This window comes from Topomyia yanbarensis, chromosome 3 (assembly GCF_030247195.1).
Source record: "Topomyia yanbarensis strain Yona2022 chromosome 3, ASM3024719v1, whole genome shotgun sequence".
Lineage (NCBI taxonomy): Eukaryota > Metazoa > Arthropoda > Insecta > Diptera > Culicidae > Topomyia > Topomyia yanbarensis.
This window is the reverse complement of record NC_080672.1, coordinates 208,988,900-209,006,346: the sequence shown is the minus strand read 5'-3', so window position 1 is coordinate 209,006,346 and position 17,447 is coordinate 208,988,900. Positions and strand designations below refer to the sequence as shown.

At 42.9% G+C, this 17,447-nt stretch overlaps 1 protein-coding gene across 2 annotated transcripts in view; it reads left to right on the top strand.

The window, feature by feature from the left end:
• Nucleotides 1-14,577, top strand: part of LOC131692604 (large ribosomal subunit protein eL22-like) — an 85,282-nt gene extending 70,705 nt beyond the window's left edge. For both annotated transcript variants that reach the window (XM_058979758.1, XM_058979757.1), the window contains exon 3: nucleotides 14,265-14,577. In XM_058979758.1, the coding sequence (XP_058835741.1) occupies nucleotides 14,265-14,531 (267 nt within the window). In that variant the 3' untranslated portion in view covers nucleotides 14,532-14,577. The remainder of the gene's footprint in view (nucleotides 1-14,264) is intronic.
• Nucleotides 14,578-17,447: the final 2,870 nt, after the last annotated feature.

Below are 17,447 nucleotides of genomic sequence, written 5' to 3'. Positions count from 1 at the left end.
AGCGACCCGTTTCTCCCGGAATCCGTATAGAACATTGAGCAACGTATTTAGCAGATCCGGCCCTTTCAACAGCATCGTGTTGAGTGCGACTCCATCCACTTTGGCCGCTGCATCGCAGAAGATACGAACCTTGGACGGCTTCCTGGGATTGATGACCACTCCTAAAGGTAAGTACCACGTACGCCGTGGATCTGAATCATCGAGCTCCTTCCGGGTCGCTTTGTGTATGTACCCTTTCGCTTGATACTCAGAAAGCTGTCTCCTCACACTTTCGCCGATGAGTAAATCCCTCTGCATACGCCTTTCCAAACACTGCAGTCGTCGAACCGCCATCTGGTAGCTGTCCGGGAACTCGAAGCTATCGTACTTCCAGAGAAGCCCAGTTTCGAATCGCTGTCCGACCCGCTTAGTAGTTTCCATCAGGATCCGATTTGCTCGTTGAGTTTCCGCGGACTCAGGATGGGCGACTTCCATTATACCCAGACTCGACTGAGAAAAACTTCTCCACGAGCTCATGTAGGGTCTGCTCGGCCTCCTGGCACTCGCATATGTGGAAACTATGAACGATATCCCCTGACTTGTCCTGGTTGGATCCGTAAACCGTCCATCCCAAACGTGATTTTGCTGCTATCGGCTCTCCCGGTCGGCCATCTCGTAGCTTGAGTGTCGATGTAACGTGAGCGTTGTCGTTTCCGATGAGGATGCGCGGTACCGCTTGATCGTAATCATCGATCGGTAGGCCCTTTAGGTACGGAAAGGTTTCTGCGAGTTCCGCGTATCGCAAGGATTGTCGTGGTAAGTCCAGCTTGCTTACGGTGCGCACGTCCGACAAAGAATGTTTGGATGCCCCTGACCGTCCTGCTATTTCCAATGCGACCCGTTGAGAATTAGCTTCTGACCTCTTTACGTTCGCCGTCCACTGCAAGCACAATGGTTGCGGATCTCCTACAACCCCAAGGTCCTTTACCAACTCTTCGTCAATCAGCGTTCTCTCCGAGCCGTCGTCCAAGAAAGCATACACGGACACAGATCGATTGTTCCCATACAAAGTCACTGGAATAATACGAAAAAGCGTAGTCTTCCCAACGGAATGATAGTTGGTGACAGCTTTGGAACTACTTGTCTTAGCTTCACTCGATTCTTGCCTGGACCCATTCTTCGCCGAATTTCCGTCGTTCCCAAACTTCTTACAGCCATTTCCTGGCGTCTTTCCGTTTTCCCTGGCCTGCTGGGCTTCATTTGTGTCCCGTTTGGAGTGCAGCAAAGGGTGGTGACGCCGTTGACATCCGTCGATATCGCATTGCTTGCGATTCTTGCAGGGGCGCCTTCCGTGTGCTCCAAGACAGAGCCGACACAAGCCGAGTTTCTGTATTGTCTCCCAGCGTTCATCGACCGTTTTCTTGTCGAACTCTGAGCAGTCTTTTACCCGATGCCCCGAGTTTTTGCAAATGAAACACGCTGGGCTTGATGGGCGCATCGTTACGCCAGATGCTTCTTTGTTCGTCGCCATCAAAGAAGAATCCTCCATTGAGTGAGTTCCGCAGAAGTTTTTGTCCTTTCCGTTCTTCTCCTTCACTATTCGCTGCTGCTGTACAGGTTGCGGCCTAGGATCGTAGTTCACGGTCACTTCGGATGCCGCTCGCACGAGCGTCTGCATATACTGCGAGAAAGAACGCAGGTTCACTTCCCCGCAGCGCTGCTTGTATAGCGACCAGTCCAGTTTCATATGTGCTGGAAGCTTCTCTACCAACTCGAACAGTAGCATCGGATTGTTGAGATGCGCTTCATGCCTCCCGGCTTCCAGATGATCACAAAAATTCTGCACCGTGTAGTACTACGATATGAATGTAAATAATATCGAGCGGCCCCTCGAATAACTGGTCCGCTCAGCATGGGTAAAAGCTTCTGTAATTTCTCCCGAAATGCGAATGAGAGTGAGTGGTTGGTTGGAGTTCCTTCGAATGAACTGTCAGACGAGTGGTTGAGCACCCACCGGATCCAGCCGTGGTTGGAGCCGAGTTACTTTTGGCGGGTGGTCGCGACGCAGGCGTCGCCCCGCTTTTGAGATAACCCTTTCTGCGACCTTTAACCGCAGAATAAGGTATAGTGGAGGGGAAACTATTTGTCTCTGGGTTTTGAAAGCCATTCGGCAGCACCCGGGATTTGGTGGTAGAGGATCGAGGTCTGGGGATATTCAAAAGAAATTGAAGCCGTATACAAAAAAGGGCTTTGGGGAAACTTGCGTAATTTCATGAACGATTGCGTAGTTCCGGTCACGAAGATATGACTCATGCTTTAAACTGAAGACTCCAAAGATCTGATTTTTCACTTTGTTCTGGATCGTGGAAGAGGCAGGAGTGGTTTAGTTTTTTTCTCGCGCCTCGGTGTGGTTTTATAGGTAAAAGAAAAATCGTGAGATTCTCTATATCAGTTTTGCCAGTAATTAGTTTTCCCTTCCCAGTTCTAACTCGTACAAGTTAAGTGGCTTCCCGCATATCGAAGCAGTGGTTTAGAGTCGGTATTCCCGAATTAAGGTAAGGTGCAAATGGTGGCCAGTGCAGTGCGTGCCCTAACTCCAACTTGTCGTTGGATGCGTGTTTTTCGTGCAGGTTTGAAGCTGCAGCATCCCGTCACACCGATCATCATCCGTCAGCAACCGCTTCTGACCCCGCCATCTAGCTACAAAGTTCCCGGTGAACCATCCGAAAGAGCGACGACCGTCAAATTCGCGCTAGCTAGGGAGCAGCGTCGTTGCCAGCATACGTCCAGTGGCTGGGCACCGACTATCGATCAACCCACGTGGGAAACATGTAATGCAGTGACCCCCATCAGGTTAGACTCTGCCAGCAAACGACCGGATCAGCATCTCCAGCGGACTTGATCTTTGAGCGACCCACGTAAAACCATGGTAGTGTGAGTACTCATTTCCTTTTTTTGACTTGCGCATGATCAATTTTGTTTAAACCCGCAAATGCCGGTTCAGTGAGCTAAGTGACAGCGTTTTCGTGACAAGCTCAAAAAGCCCGGGTTCGAAACCCGATTATCAATTTTTTTGTTCGGCGGTTTTATTTTTCCCACCCCGTGAAAATCCTAGGTCAGCGATGAAATCGCTGTATTACACGCAAACACGCCGACTGTATATGCACTCATTTTCGGATGAACACCACGTTAGGTAGTTAGATTTTTGATATGCTTTGGGAAGGGAGAGAGACAGGATAGGCAGTGACCATGTTGGTTAGCGCGCTGCGAGGAAATTAACTAGCAAGTTGGAAGGCCTGGGTTCGAGACCCGAAATGTGAAATAAATATTTTTTTTTTGTAAGCGAATTATGAGTTGAAGTGATTAAAGTTTTTTTGCAGTAAACTTTTTTTGGTATTTTCTGGTGTAGGCAGTTTCACGATTTTCGGTCGTTTCCGTTTTTAGCGAGCAGAGTTGACTCCTTTTTCCTTCGACTCAACCTTTCCTAAATCGGCCACGATTGGGGACCTTGTGTTTGAGTAGATCTTTGCCCGTGATGATAAAAAGCGTTAGAGCTAATTAATTATACCGGTCTGAGGCCTTCTTTGTATACTGTTGTTGATTTCTAGCGAATGTTTTCAGACTGGTAATCAAGGTACCTGAGTCCAGTTGGACCATTCTGGAGCCAGAACTCAGAAACAAATGGTACCCGCCCGTAGGAGGGGTCTCAATAGCTGGGCAAACCGAACAAGGCGAATGGTCTCCTTCGGGAGTGGCGCTGAAGCCATCCGCTAAATATTGATTTAGGCACCGGCTCCAACTGTCTCGGGTTACAACCGCCATACCGAAACCGATTAGCGTATCTAGTCTTTCCTGTTTTGGCGCAGGTACCCCTCGGATCCTCTGCAACAACGCATGGATCAACAATTCCGGTCTACCATAAAATGTCTCCAGCGTAGCTAAAACATTTGGGACGCTCGCCGGTAGCAACAGTCGACTCCGCACCGATTCAAGTGCGTGCCCCTTCAAACACCGTTGCAACCTCGCCAAATTTTCCTCGTTCGAAAACCCGCACGTCTGAGTAGAGTTAACGTACGAGCTAATGAATAGCGGCCAGTCCTCCGGATTACCAGAAAAGATTGGCAACTCCTTGTTCATCACGTGTCTTGCCGCCAATTGTCGCGGTGTCGGTCCCCAATACGCCTGCTCGTCATGCAACGGAGGTTGCTGCGCACCAGCCTGGAACTCCGCAAACCGTGGTTGCTCCTGCGGACCCAATTGGATTCCTGGTGGCACCGTCTGCCTTCTCGAAAACCTTTGCTCAGTGGGGATCACAGACGGTAACGGTTGGCCGGCGTACGACTGGGAATACTCTCCTCCCAGTAATTCTTCCACTGTCACTGGACCTCTAATTGGGCCTGCACTATCTCTATTCACTGCGGTCGATTGCGCGGCGATTGCAAAATTCGAATTACCAACTCGCGGAATGACAAACGAATTGCCTGCTGGAGGAGGCTGGGTGAGAGGAAAGGGATAGTTTTGGAAAGCATGCTGCTTGGGGATTACATTTGCGATGCCTTTGCTAGGCCCGGCGAGCGCGGAGGTAACCGAGAAAATGTTAGCCTGACCTCTACCAACTATTGGCGCTGTTGTGCTTTCGGCTCGACCGATAATACCCCCTAACGTTGGCTCAAACCCTGACTGTCCTAACGAAATACCTGCCAACGCTGCTTCTAGAATACCCTCGTTAATGCTAGTTGGTTGCTGCATGCCGTCCTGCCTAGCTTGTATTCCAGTTGCGGTCGTCGCGTTACTCGTACCAATAGCTGGAGCCTTCTCCGTCGGGACAACCAACGTCGAATGGGCGACCTTCCACTGCTGTACCTTGCTGAAGGAACTCTGCACTGAGGCGACACTCCGGTTGTCTTCATCGCCTTCCCCACCTAGGTCAATCACCTCTCTCAAACGGAATGACTCGTTCATTACCGCTTGCTCTAGCTGCAATTGCCTCCGCTCACTCTGCTTCCTTTTTCTGCTTCTCTTGCTCCATCTTCCAGTCGTGCTCCCGGCGCTCCAACTCTATACGCTTCATCGCCAAAGCCTTCTGGGCCTCAAGTCTCTCGAGCTGTAGGCGAGCCCTTATTGCTCCAGCACTACAGGTTGAAGTGCTCGTTCCTGCTTTGCTGTTAGCCTTGCTTCCGGTGCATCAATCACCGGAATCTGTGCCGACGGTCTCTGGCAGTTTGGGCATGTAAACGGTCGGTCTGTCGCATCAATGCTGTCGTTCACACCCACACAGGTAAAATGCCACCACGAATCGCAGTGACAACAGCTTACCATCCGATCCGTGTCAGGTTCATTACACTGGTTACAGTGTGTTTCCACGGTGGGGGCACTTCCTGTACAATTCGGCATTGCTTCGTGGTTATCTTGGACGATCTTTTAGATTGTTGGGTGGATTAAATAGGAGGCTTTTCAGCAACACCCTAAGGAATGTATTCCAAACGGTATCAGCTAAAAGCTGATGTAATTTATTAATATTATGCTTAGAGTAATATTCAAGGTTACTTACATCGGTCAATTATTGTATCTCGTTAATTCCCAACAATTACGGCTAGATTACAGGGCAATACGCAAGTCACGTATCACCTAACCTCAATCGTGCACAATTCGAACGGTTGAGTGCGTTTCTTGGCCTTCCGGCACCTGTTTAGGTTTTAATTCAGAAATTGTACTCATGTAAATTCGTGCTGCCATAGGATCTACTTACGGAAATAAATGTTTGCTTATATCGTCACGAATTCAACGTTCTATTTACTTAAACTTCCAACAATTTCTATCTATTCTTTTTTCTTATACCTTTCTCTCATCTCTACGTGACGTCTATCTTTTTCTATCCTACCATTTCAAACGATCCTTTTTTTTCCTTCTTCTATCTTCCCTTTTCTTATCCTTCCATTTCAAATGGTCCTCACTACATCAAAATTGTCCACCGACAGGTGGTCGACCGTGGAGTTGGAAGGGGTCAGCGGGACATACCGTAACACAGATCGTTGATCCGATTTTGGTAGCTTGGAGTGGATGTGTTTAAATGCTTTCTTCCAGTCGCGTAGTGGATTCTCCCCAGAGGTGGGAAAATACCGGTTGAGTACCGGTACGGTAAACCAAATTTTCACAAGTGTATGTTTCCTTTACATTGTGTGCGGTGTAATAAGTTTGCCTCCGATGTGAAAGAATCACGGAGGCAGCACCGACTAGCATGGAACAAATCCTAGCATCTCCTACGCTTTTCTTACTCTTTCCTCTCTCTTACGTGCTAAAATCTTTTCTTTTGACACTACTCACGAAACCGCATCAGGCTTGCTTCTGGCACACTGTCCAAGATTTCATCCTACTCGCATCTTTCATCACCAACATAATGCTGCACACCTCCGTGTTGATCTCGACCACTCTAGTCGTGTCGGATGGACGCATGTCCGCAGAAGCTCTAACCGTGCCGTATCTGACCGTATGGACGTTCCCTTGCTTGACCTCCTTGGTCGATGGAAGTGATGACCGCCGAACGCGTCACTGAATCGTCCTTCCGAAAATGCAAATCTGAGAAAACGGCCCTAAAAGCCATCCAAATTAGCCTTTTCTTGCATAATGTTTCAGCACTGCACTTACCCTTTCCGGGGCTGTCTTCACGAGATGGGCGATCGTATTTTTCCTTATTAACAGGTCAAACCCGCTACGTGCCCTCTTGGCGTACCGCTCTGTGCTTTGCTAAAAATTGGCATTATTAGACCAGATTCTCGCATTGGGGTTTTAATCGTTTACCTGCCTTTTGCCTGGCATTTGAGTAGGCAATAGCGAGTTGCCAATGTGCATTTTCGTGGCTTAGTCTGCTCGGAAAAACAACTCGCCACGTGCGCTAATCACCGATTCCTGGTAAGATCGACATTTGGACGATTAGAACGGGATTACTGACTTGATTTTCTTATATTTACCCAGTCAACTGTCCGGTTTATTAATTAGAAGCTACGGATTGGTAATGTGGCCTCTGCCTGCGGCATAACCTGCTCAGGTCAATGTTGCACATGCGTTTTTGATATGCCAATATCTATTGAGATAAGATCGAGCTGATTAGGCAATATTCTTGCATTGATAAACATCGTATTTACCCGGTTTACGGCCTTCGGAGGATAAGTGTCGATTTCCGCTCCGTGTACCAGCTTTTCCGTTGATTGCACTTTTTCTGCCTGACGAAACAGCGCGAGGCTACTTTTCGACTGCACGGATCTATCACAATGGCGAATCTGATGACTGGCTTTTTCAGCGTTTTGATTGTCTTTGTGTGAGAGAGATCAAACTTGTGTCATTTCCGTCTCCAGTGGTGCTGACTTCGTGTGGAGAGATATGCGTGTGCAAGATAGTGTCAAAATAGTGCTGCCGTGATGCCAGAGTGTTTGTTTTTTCCATCAACTAACTCTAATTTCTTGAGGTGTACGTATATATAGTCTCTTATAATCCGTCGGTAAACATTAATCTTCTAACAAACGTTAGAACATTGCCGTTGCGGAAGAATTTTTCATGAATCGCAAAAGGGGCGACTCATGAAAAATTCTATGGAGCACTTCCAAATAGAAGTCGGTCAGAAACAGGCTTTGATCGAGAAAGAGGATTCTGGTGGTTCCCTCCTACAGCTCTGCTAAACTATACTTCCATATAACTGAATAATACAAGCCTGCTGCCTGTCAAATATTTACATGGCCTTATTTACTAAATATCTAAACTCCTGAAAACACCAGCCTGTTCTGGTAAAAATTGATTCGATCTTTTACCAACTTTAATTGGATATGTGTCTCTGACCTATCTCTAGTCCCAGCTTCTCAAAACCTGTCCTTTCACTACGGCAAAACATTCAAACAGATCTTAACCTATTGCTTAAATAATAGGATGATCCAACAAAACAACGAGAAGCTTAAATTATGATGGTTTTATTTGGTTTGTGTTTCCGGTGTGCTGGGTAGGAAGGAAGCATTTACTCATCCGAATCGCCATGAGTCCATGCTAGGGTTTTACCGCGCCCAGAATCGCGTTGCTTTTGTACGAGTTTTCATGGCGATCCCCACCCTGGTCACGACCGACCCGAAGCCAAACTCGCATGATCTTGCGGGTTTCTCGAGGATACCCATTCTGATATAACATTATACTCTCATTGAATGTGCTTTTGTTGTTGTTGATGTGATAACTGGTGCTACTCATGGCTTTTTAACGTCTATACCCGGTATCGACTTCTTTCTTCTGCTTTCTGATTCGCCGAGCGTCGATTCCCGTCTACGAGGTAAGATTCCACCCAAATCGAAGACACGCGCGATTACGCCTGCTTATCGGTTTCTCACGCTCCGAAAACGGTAAGCATTTTCGCGCCTATGATTATTCAGGTCTACAACTTGATTCGACGAATCTCCTTGAAGCGGCTGGCTTCCGATACTAGCTTTCGTTGTGTGTAGGAGCCCAGAGGGGTCCACCTTCGTCGACCTGCACCCCTGTGCAACGGCTCAAGGTTTTCCCGAGGCTTTCTCCGAAAGTTTAAACCCTGCTCTCGACTTTCTGCTTTCCTCGCTTTCCTCCCGTGAACGAGGATCGGTTTCTCACGTACCGAAAACGGCGAGCCTGTGTAGGCCCTGCTTTGTCTCTTCCTCCGTCTCCTGTGTGGCTGGACTAACCGCTAGTTGCCAAGGTGGGGAGGTAGTTTATTAAGTTGTGGCTCACCTCACCTCAACATTGGCACGTTTTCTCCCGCTCGTCAAACGGTGTTTTGTGAGCTTGGGCTCTTGGTTCGCGGTTCTGACCCTGCTGACATAGCTAGTTAACTGCATCAGTTTTTCTCGTCCCGGGGATTTGATTTCATCGGCTCCTGTACTTCGATTTCTCTAGTCTCGGGAGTTGTAACATTCGCATGCAGTGGGAGCAATTGGCAGATTGTTAGTAGGCTTTTGGTGCTTTGCTTCGTCATGATAGAAATCCTCGCGCGGAGCTTGTCCATTTGATTTCACTACACCATGGTCTGCTTCCGTGCCACTGTTGTCCCGATTTGCTCTACTTCACTGCATCTCGATGCGATTCTAACGGAAACGGCTGCTGCAGTTTTGGGCATCCCGAAGTACGAAGTACTGTTCCGATTAGGAAGTCACCTCTCGTCCTATGCTTCCATCATGCCGGCGACTTGTCCTAGGCCTTTCTGGACTGCAACTTGAGTTTACTTACGCAGGCTGTTGTGCCAAGGTGGGGAGGTAGTTTATAAAGTTATTGCTCGCCACACCTTGACCGAGCACGATTTATCACGATCGGCAATCGGTGTTTCTAGAGCGTAAAACTCATTGTTGACAGGCTGACCTGCGGACATAGCTGTATTTATTTTCTCTAATCGGATTTGATGTCTTTCGCATGGTATCGTCCTTGCTTCCCCGTAGTAATATCCTCGAGTAGATACAAATTTACTCCCAGTGTCTCCTTTACCAGTGTTGGAACAAACTTCGGATCAAGCTTCTGATTTACATTGTCCACTTTCGACGATTGCCCAAACGATCTTGAAGGATACAGCCCTTTTCCGTAGATTATAACGCAGCTTCGCCTTCTCGTGATTATTCTGGATGCGTTTCCCGATGAATTGTTGTATTCGTTGGATTTTAGACAAGCGCATGTTCAGAGCTACCTTCGGATCGTCTGAAGCGTTGAGTTCCTGCTGAGCGTACAAATCCGTGTGCAGTATGAGGTCTCGTCCGAAATTTGCGTAGTGTGGACTGACACCGGTCACGTCGTGCTTAGCGCTATTGATGGCTGCAGTGATCGCTGGAAGTTGCTCGTCCCATTCACGATTATCTCCCTCCAGCAGAGATCGAATACACGTCACGAGAACTCGATTGACCCGCTCAGCGTTGTTCACCATTGGACAGTAGAATGCCGTCTTCATGTGCGTAATTCTGTGCCGCGCTAGCAGTGATTTGAATACCATTGATTCGAACTGCTTTCCGTTATCCGACGCGCAAACCAGTCCAGCGCATCTTCTTGTAGCAAATGCTTGATGGATGTTAGCAAAATATCGTCGCTCATGCCTTCGGATCTCGCGAACGTCTCCACCCGGTCGAGAAATATACGTTGTCTTTTTCTCCCCGAAATTTAAAAGGCCAGTTGTGCCCCGCCTTGAGAATTTGCCTGTCATCGACACGTTCATTCGATGGTCTTGAATCCCGACGCAGCAAATGCCCCAGCAAATCATCTCGCAGTTGGTTGTATTCGTTTCATATATCTGGGCATATTTCCCGAGGCTGCTCGTTGAAATGATGAGTTGAATTACGTTGCTGCCGTCGCCATGCCCCAAATTCTGTTCTGCGATTGATGCCTGCTTCATTTGCTTCGGAAACGGTTGACCTATGTACTGTGTTTCTGCTATACTCCTGCGGATTATCGAGTGGTGGTGGTGTGTACCCTGATCGCGATATTTCTTGCTCACCGTTGAGTAGGATTGGTCGGGTACCGGATATCTCTTGCAATGACTTACCTCTACCTTGACCTTGCATGATCGGAGAGCCGAATGCTGGAATGGTAGTCCCTTGACTAATGTTGGCATCATTACTTAAATTAGTTCTTTCGTTCGCCGCTTCTCCTGCTATGCCTGCTTGCTGGAAGCTGTTCGCCGAACCGTTGTCCTGGAGCATCGTCCCCGATGCCCCGTCGACTGATGCATGATTTGCTGGATTAATTAGAGCACTGGTTACATCACCATAAAGCACGTCAACTAGCATACAAAACGATTCATGTGCGTCTGCAAGGAATCCATGTGTCTTGAGAATGGCCAACCTGTCCTTGTAGTGAATTAGTCGCGACCGTAATTGTATAAGATTTTGTTTGTTCGAGCTCCTTAGCGCTAAATCCACTAGCTTTGGAAGCTCCTGGATTTTTACCTGACATGTTTCGAGATTGACAGTGGAACTCATTACGTGTTCCGAGCTCTTGTGATTTATCCCACGCGCCTTGTCCTCTTGAATAGCGTTACTGAGGTGCTGAACCCTAAAGCGACGCGTCGTAGGTCCTATATTAACAATATGTTGTAACGCCAACTCATAAGCGAGTTCGTCATCATTTAAATGAGTATAATCCATGTTGGATTTTTATCGGGTTAACTATATCTACACAAACCAAATTAGCAGTATGAATCTGCAAATACTGATTAAACCTAACGCAAACGGCAAAATCTTTAGGGTGGATTTTTTGTTGGGCACCAATGTAATAAGTTTGCCTCCGATGTGGAAGAATCACGGAGGCAGCACCGACTAGCATAGATCAAATCGCAAACCAACAAAATCCACAAACTTTGTGTTTAAATCGTCTACATATATTCTGCACCTCATGACATCACCTTTACGGGTTAACTACTCCTAGCATCTCCTACGCTTTTCTTACTCTTTGCTCTCTCTCTCTCTCTCTCTCTCTCTCTCTCTCTCTCTCTCTCTCTCTCTCTCTCTCTCTCTCTCTCTCTCTCTCTCTCTCTTACGTGCTAAAATCTTCTTTTCTTTGACACTACTCACGGAACCGCATCAGGCTTGCTTCTGGCACACTGTCCAAGATTTCATCCTACTCGCATCTCTCATCAGCAACATAATGCTGCACACCTCCGTGTTTTACATTTCTTACAAAAGAAATGTATAGGATTCGCTCAAACTTTGAAAACTTTTTCCGAGGCCCGGAGGGCCGAGTCTCATATACCAATCGACTCAGCTCGACAAATTGAAACAATGTCTGTATGTGTGTGTGTATGTGTATGTATGTATGTACAAAATTTCATGTAATTATCTCAGCAATGGCTGAACCGATCTTAATGAAATTAGTTTCAAATGAAAGGCCTAACGTTGCCATTTGACACTATTATTTTTGATTTTCGATATGTTGTTTCCTTTCTGAGATATGGGCAATTTTGTCAAAACACAGCAGGTTTTTTGCATATAACATATAAAAATACCTTTCTAACAAGCTATAGATTGTCTAAATCCGTGCACGGGCGGCGGAGATATTAAGCATTTTGTGTTTTTAGTCCTCGCTTACCAATTTCCACTAACTAAAAATGAGATTGTTTCATACAGAGTATTGCTTTACTGGTTTTAGGGGCAAAACTAAACCGATTTTGAATATAGGGGTATGAAAACACATCTACGTGATTCAAGGAATTTGATGTTGAGAACATTTCGTGAATTACCTTTATAATAAATGAACTATTTCTCAAAAATCAATATATAAATTCAGTTCAAAGACAAAATAATGTGTTGATAAAGAAACAGTGAGTTCTAGTATTTATTCCTTGGATTAGGCATTGCGTTCAATCATGAGGTAAATGTTGGATGGTGTATCAATACACAGATCAAAAAGTAATTCACCTAGTAGTGAGATAAAAGATTTCTCATATAATTATACTCGTGGCGTCACCGAAAGCAACTGTATGTTTGAAGCCCAAAAATCTAGCGAAAATTTAGCTCTTTTGCAAGATTTAGGTTATACTGGTTATGGCGCAAAAATTACTACTTTCTAATATAAATATGCATTTGTCGGTCGCTAGGGTGATCAAACTCACGAATGGAATTATTTGTTTGTTTGTAAATAATGCAATATTTTTTTTAAATTTCATTAAGTTTTTCTTTAAAATCTATATAGTAAAGCAACAATTCTAACATTTATTTTTTGATACCAAATTCTTAACTCTCTTAGTTTTGTGGCAATTTCATTATTGAGCTTTTATATAATTGATGCACAATTACAGCAGCGTAAAATCAATTGTTTGGAATATTTATCCTTTTTATTAATTGCCAATACACCGGGAGCAGTGCGGAAAAAAAACTTCTTTAACGCATTGTGATAGCAATAGGAACTTCTTTCCGCCTCAAAATACATTTAAAGGTTGCATTTTTTTTTTAACAAATTTGCATAAATATAGATTCAAACCAAATTTTATAGATGCAACAAATTTGTTTTTAATACGCAATAGACTTTGCCAGCAAATAACGACACTACCCAAACGTTACCCATTTCAAGAAAGTGAAAATCGTCAAGATAGGTCCGGTTCGCAATGACAGGTCATTGCCGGTTCGCGGTGACATTTGCTTTTTTCACTTTGCACGTCCCGTCCCAGGTAGACAAATTTGATTGCGTGGTGAGTCATAAAATGATTACCCTTTTGTATGGGACCTTGGCGTATTTAATTTGTATTCGATCACACTCTGCATAATCACGAACAAAGGAGTGCGATATAGTTGCTTCGACCATTCATAAAAATAAAACAAATTTTCTGGAAAATCATTTGGCATCCCTGCGCTAACACAAATATTTCATGTGTTTGCACTCTTGAAAATTCATGAAGTTCAAACAGCACAAAAAATTTTTCGCATGCCGATTTGTTTGTCGTATACGCCGGTTTGACTATATTTGACAAACAGTGTACTGATCCATCAAACTTGTTTTATTATGTTTGTCAAACAATATTAGGCGTAACGTCCGGTAACGCATCAATGCAAATATTTGATGAAAAAAGTTTATTAAACAGCTGATCTTGTGTACTGGCCTTGTCAAATTTGTTTGTCAAACACGTTTATTTGATCAAATTTTGCTCCATCAAATATTTTACGTTATGACAAACAGTGTACTGGTAGCTTAATAATTAAGCGAATAAAAAAGAAGTCAATTATTAAAAGTCAGAAAAGAATAATTCTCGACAAACATTTGATGAGGGCTCAAAAGCCAAATGTCAAAATTCACTTGAGGAGAAATCCTGGAGAAACCGTTATTACTCAAGAACGGTGCTTAGCAGTCAACGAAAGAGAAAACTTTTCTCTTTTGTTTGTTATCAACAGCTGTGCTAGGCGATCAACGGTTAGTCCAGAGTTTCCCTCCAAATTAAATTTTGGCAGTTGGCTTTTGAGCCCTAATCATATGCTTGTCGAGAATTCAGGTTTAAAAATAATATGAGCGTACTCGTAAGGACACCCGCTATCAACACATATAATAAACTGAGATTTTTACAAATTAAAGATCCATATCGTCTGTGCTCGCCAGATAAATGAGAAGGAAAATGCAATTCATAAATGAAATAAATTTCCATTCACGTCAATACTTCAAAGCCCCTCCCCTACGCCAGAAAAAAATTTTTTTAGAGCATCCCGCCCTCTTGAACGTGTGACTTACTTTTTGGATACCTCTTTAGATTGCTGTCTGTATATAATGTTAAATATCTTTGCCGGTAAACCTAAGATTTTAACATGTTTTCTTAATTTCAGGAAAAGTATCTTAGCGAACGCTTCAAGGTCAACGGCAAGATCGGAAATCTTGGGAATAACGTACATTTTGAGCGCCAGAAAATGAAAGTGTACATCAATTCAGATGTTCATTATTCAAAACGCTACTTGAAGTATTTGACCAAAAAGTACTTGAAAAAAAACAGCTTGCGAGATTGGATTCGTGTCGTGTCTAACGACAAAGATTTGTACGAACTGCGTTATTTCAGAATAAGCTCAAATGATGACGAAGAAGAAGATAACGAATGAATGCGTCGGCGATCATAGCCAATATTTCAATAAATGTTAAAAAGCATGTATGTGTTTAATTACAAAAAAGAAAATGATGTCGATTCCAGAACATTTCACCGAAAACCATTTCCTAGCTAAAATGCCGAATCTTTTTCCCTAGAAATACGATTCCCAGATAGGTCGAGACCGTGAAGCTAAAAATCATAAGACCGAATTAAAAAAAGTTGGGTAGGTATCAGAGGTGGGAAAATACCGGTTGTATACCGGTACGGTAAATCAAATTTTCAAAAGTGTTTGTTTCCTTTACATTGTGTGCGGTCTTATCGCTGGTTGTATTTATACGAGACTCGAAAACCAAACCGAGTTTCGTTTACACAGCACCGCGGTTTGGTTTTGATTTTCGTTTACTGGTGCACGAGTATGGGAAGGAAACACGAGAATAACGAAACCAAACTTCGGTTGTGTATTCGGGTTGATGTTTATCGGCTGTGATAGTGCTGCTAGTATTTTTATTAAGAATTCTAAACAAATTTTTTATAAGGTTTTATGTTCGTGGTCATAAATGGCGTTCCTTAACCCTTTCATGCCCAACTTTTTCCTGGTGCAAGTAGAGTTTCAAAACTGTTTTTTCTTGAAAACTGTGAGATTAAGATACACGAAGTCTTTTTACATACACTGTAAATAATTTAAACTATTTTGAAGAGATTTGACACATAAGATTTAAGTTTCAAGCCACACTGAAAATTCAAGAACTTTCCATTTAACTCTCAATAAAATTACACTTCAAAACTAAGTGTGCCACCCTATGACATGATCGAGTGTCATCGCGTTTAAATTTTAAGTGTGAGCGCTATAAATCATAAATGTGTTGTCCATGAGATCCATGTTTATAACAATTGCGGCAACATTAAGTGTAACGTCAATTGAATTTCGGGTGTCAGCGAATTAAATAGTAAATGTTTTGCCCATCACTGCGAATAATGTACAGTTATTTACGAAGTTATTTGGCACATAAGATTTAAGTTTCGAACCACATTGAAAACTCAAGAATTTTTCTTTTGTCCTTTAATAAAATAACACTTAAAATTCAAGCGTCCTACGTGATAGTATTATTGACTGTCATTACATATGAATGTTAAGAGTCAGATTATTTAATCATATGTTTTGCCCATGAAATTCATTATTTTTGACTATTTCGGCAACATCAAGTGTGAAAACACTTAGAGACAAGTTGATTTTTCACAACATTGATTTGGGGAAACATGGCGGCAAAAAATATGCAGAAATTAATATTTAAATCGAGGTTTGCATAGCGTATTCAGAATGTTTTGCATGGTAAGTAAATTTATAAAAAATGATTGCATGATTGATAAATAATGTTGTGCTTGCAGGTAATTTAATTGACGGACTTCATATAAACAGGACCAAAGAAGAGACGCGTTACGGGTAAACCATTTTTATTTCTTTTAATATTTAGGAATAACACACTAACTTATTTGTTCTTTCTTACAAGAGAATATATTTAGTGATGAATCAAGTTGTATTTTTTAAATTCAAATAAAAATATTTTATTGAACTAAAAACTTTTATGTTATGTACCTACAAATGTTCTCCCCATTTGAAAATTAACATTTTTGCACATGACTTTTATAAGGAATAATATGATATTTAAGTTGATGCAAACTTAAATTGTATATGGATTACATTTAAAACTCATTTGTCAGACACTTAATTAGAATACTCCATGCATATGAAACGTAAGTGTGGCTGCTATTGATATTAACGTTTCTTCAAAGAAGTGCGTTATCAATTGTTTGACACATAAAGTTTAAGTGTTAAGTCAGTAGCGGCAAAATTAAGTGTAAAACACTTAAGTTCAATGTGCGGATTATTTACAGTGTAAAGATAGGTGCTTCCCTTGCAGTGCCAGAAGCTACTCAATTTTTACTTTCCAATGCTCAATACAATTCTCCAAGAATATTTACAACAGTTCAATTGCATGGAAAACGTAGCCAAAGACAGTCTAAATTGATAAGTTTTATAAGTTTTCAAAAATATTGCACCATAACGAAGGTATATGAAAAATTCATTTTCCGTTGTCAACGTAAACTGTTCCTGGCAGCACTGCTCGATCGGAATCCAATCAGACTAATTGCAATAACTTCAGTTCTAAGGCTGATCCTTGTAACTCTTAGTGCTCAAATGAAAGGCAATAGTCACATTTATTAGCCTTACTTGCTTTTTGTGAGCAAGTCTTGCATCAATCAAAAGTTATAACTGTTTGTAAATGTTGTCCACAAACAACATGGGCATGAATGGGTTAACTCAATATTGCGACATTTTCATAATGATTTACCATCAAGTAGTTTGCAATATGGGTATGTTTGGTATGGGAAACTGCCAAAAAATCGAAAGTAAAAGGAAATTTAATAGCCTCCGATATTTTTATACCTATGATAGCAGATCAAAATTTAAGATGACGGTATATTCAAAATATTCTGTCATCTAGAACCACGCGACATGGACATTTTAAATATAAGAAATACATCAAAAGATCGCAAATTGATGCCTGCCGTCATTTAAAATCTGGCGAGCTATATTCAATACTACTGGTATTCAATAACGTTTTAATGGCAATAAATATCATGAAACAAGGGTATTTTTGATATCGAAATGTTGTGTAGAGATTAAAAGTTGTTATTCGTCGTCATTTGCATCCCAATATGATGTCACGACGATTTAGCATTTAAAGGCATGCATATTTAAATAGGCATATATTTCCAAGGAAACGAAACTTGAATTGCGTCGTAAATTAGAAATTCAAAATGGCGGCCTATTCATGATTTAACAACTAGCATGCAGAGCCTAAAAAAATTGACATTTCTACGCGAACTTAAAAAAAAAACAAGATTCAGTTCATACCCGCTGCGATGA